The sequence below is a fragment of the Gymnoscopelus braueri genome (genome assembly GCF_963280865.1).
Source record: "Gymnoscopelus braueri genome assembly, chromosome: 23".
In the NCBI taxonomy this organism is placed as follows: domain Eukaryota; kingdom Metazoa; phylum Chordata; class Actinopteri; order Myctophiformes; family Myctophidae; genus Gymnoscopelus; species Gymnoscopelus braueri.
The window spans coordinates 15,640,935-15,642,811 of NC_137625.1; the positions used below are offsets into that span (position 1 = coordinate 15,640,935).

General features: G+C 52.7%; 1 protein-coding gene across 1 annotated transcript in view; it reads left to right on the plus strand.

The window, feature by feature from the left end:
* Window positions 1-245: 245 nt before the first annotated feature.
* Window positions 246-1,877, plus strand: part of LOC308079565 (metallophosphoesterase domain-containing protein 1-like) — a gene marked incomplete at its 5' end in the record, with an annotated part of 54,547 nt that continues 52,915 nt past the window's right edge. Inside the window, 2 exons of the mRNA XM_080421114.1 lie at window positions 246-345; window positions 1,744-1,877. The exon at window positions 1,744-1,877 is cut by the window's right edge and continues 92 nt beyond it. Of these exons, the coding sequence (XP_080277240.1) occupies window positions 246-345; window positions 1,744-1,877 (234 nt within the window). The remainder of the gene's footprint in view (window positions 346-1,743) is intronic.

The window sequence follows — 1,877 nt, forward strand, 5'->3', positions numbered from 1 at the left end:
CCCCCCTCCCCCTCCCCCTCCCGTCAACCTGCTTCTGATTGGCTGTTATGACAGAGCCGTCTCTGTGCTGTCAGGCTCTTCTGAAGCGCCGTTTAATTACTCCCTCTTTTCGCTAAAGTGACACTCGTGCGCGCACGCACACGCCCAAAAAAAGGAGAAGAAAACACGAGCACATAAGGACACACAAACACGCGACATGCTCAGCAGTGTGCTGTAGCGTCCTGGCAATAATTGTCAAAAATGGCATGGTGATTGAACTCTCCCGTCAAGACGCTCCACCTGCTAGACGCAGTGCCCGCCGCCGGCACCCGGCGCGCCCGCCAGACGATGCAGGCCCCCCCAGATGTTTGTCAGCGCTCTTTCTTTAATTCCTTCTCTCTCTCTCTCTCTCTCTCTCTCTCTCTCTCTGTAGAGCTGTGAAAACATTGGGGGATATTTAGATATTTTTTTCCTCAGTAGCCAGCAGCTCCAATCGAGCTCTCTCTCTCTCTCTCTCTCTCTCTCTCTCTCTCTCTCTCTCTCTCTCTCTCTCTCTCTCTCTCTCTCTCTGTAGAGCTGTGAAAACATTGGGGGATATTTAGATATTTTTTTCCTCAGTAGCCAGCAGCTCCAATCGATCTGCTGGGATGTACATACACACAAACACACACGCACGCACGCACACACGCACGCACGCACGCACGCACGCACGCAATCACGCACGCACGCACGCACGCACGCACGCACGCACGCACGCACGCACGCACGCACGCACGCACGCACGCACGCACGCACACACACACACACACACACACACACACACACACACACACACACCACACACCACACACCACACAACACACAACACACAACACACAACACACAACACACACACACACACACACACACACACACACACCTTACCTCCCCAACTGTGCTTGGCACTGAATAGCCAATTAAATCCATTGAGATGGAGGTGTGTGTTTGTTTCTGTGTGTGTGCGTGCGTGTGTGTGTGTGTGTGTGTGTGTTTGGGGGGTATGGACAGAGTCTGATCAGAGTGAGCGGATGATGAGTAGAAACCCGGAGAGGGGAAGGTGGGGAGGGGAGGGGGGCTGGTTGCATACCGGCTGCTGCCGCATAGTCTGTAAATGTTTAATATTCAGTGGCAAAAAAATCTAAATGATGGCATTCATGCATGCACGCGCCATCGTGATAATGGCTGATTTATTGTGAGTTGCATGCCGGTGTGTGGCGCACCGAAAACAGCAGATCTACAAGCACACAATTCCCGACGCCTTGTGAGCTTGTAGATTGGCAAAAAAAATTGCGCGAACGACGACACCTTTGCGCGCAACTCGCTATAACTCAGGCTTTGGATTCCCCTGACGGATGCATTTGAGATATGGTTCCATAAACAGGAGGCTGGAGACGTTGATAGATGGCTGAGAGCTCAGACAGATGTACAGATTAATAGAGATGGCAAAAAAAACACAGAGAGAGAGAAAGAGGGAAGGAGAGAGAGAAGCTCTCTCTTCCGCTTATAAACTCTGCGTGCCGTCTGGAGCCGGGGGTGGGGTGGTGGTGGAGGGGGGTGTTTAGTTTTTTGCAGGGGGGGTTGTTTTTTGTGACTGTAAAATGTTTTATATCTGTTTTTTTGTCCCCCCCTTCGCAAATCCCGTCGTTCATATTCCTTCTGTTCCTCCTCCTCCTCCTCCCACCTCCTCTCTCCCTCTGCCACCCCCCCCCCCCTCTCCCCCTGCAGGCACCTTGCCCTATGACATAAAGATCGTGATCGCGGGGAACCACGAGCTGACCTTCGACCAGGAGTTCATGGCCGACCTGATCAAGCAGGACTTCTACTACTTCCCCTCGGCCTCCAAGCTGAAGCCCGAGAGC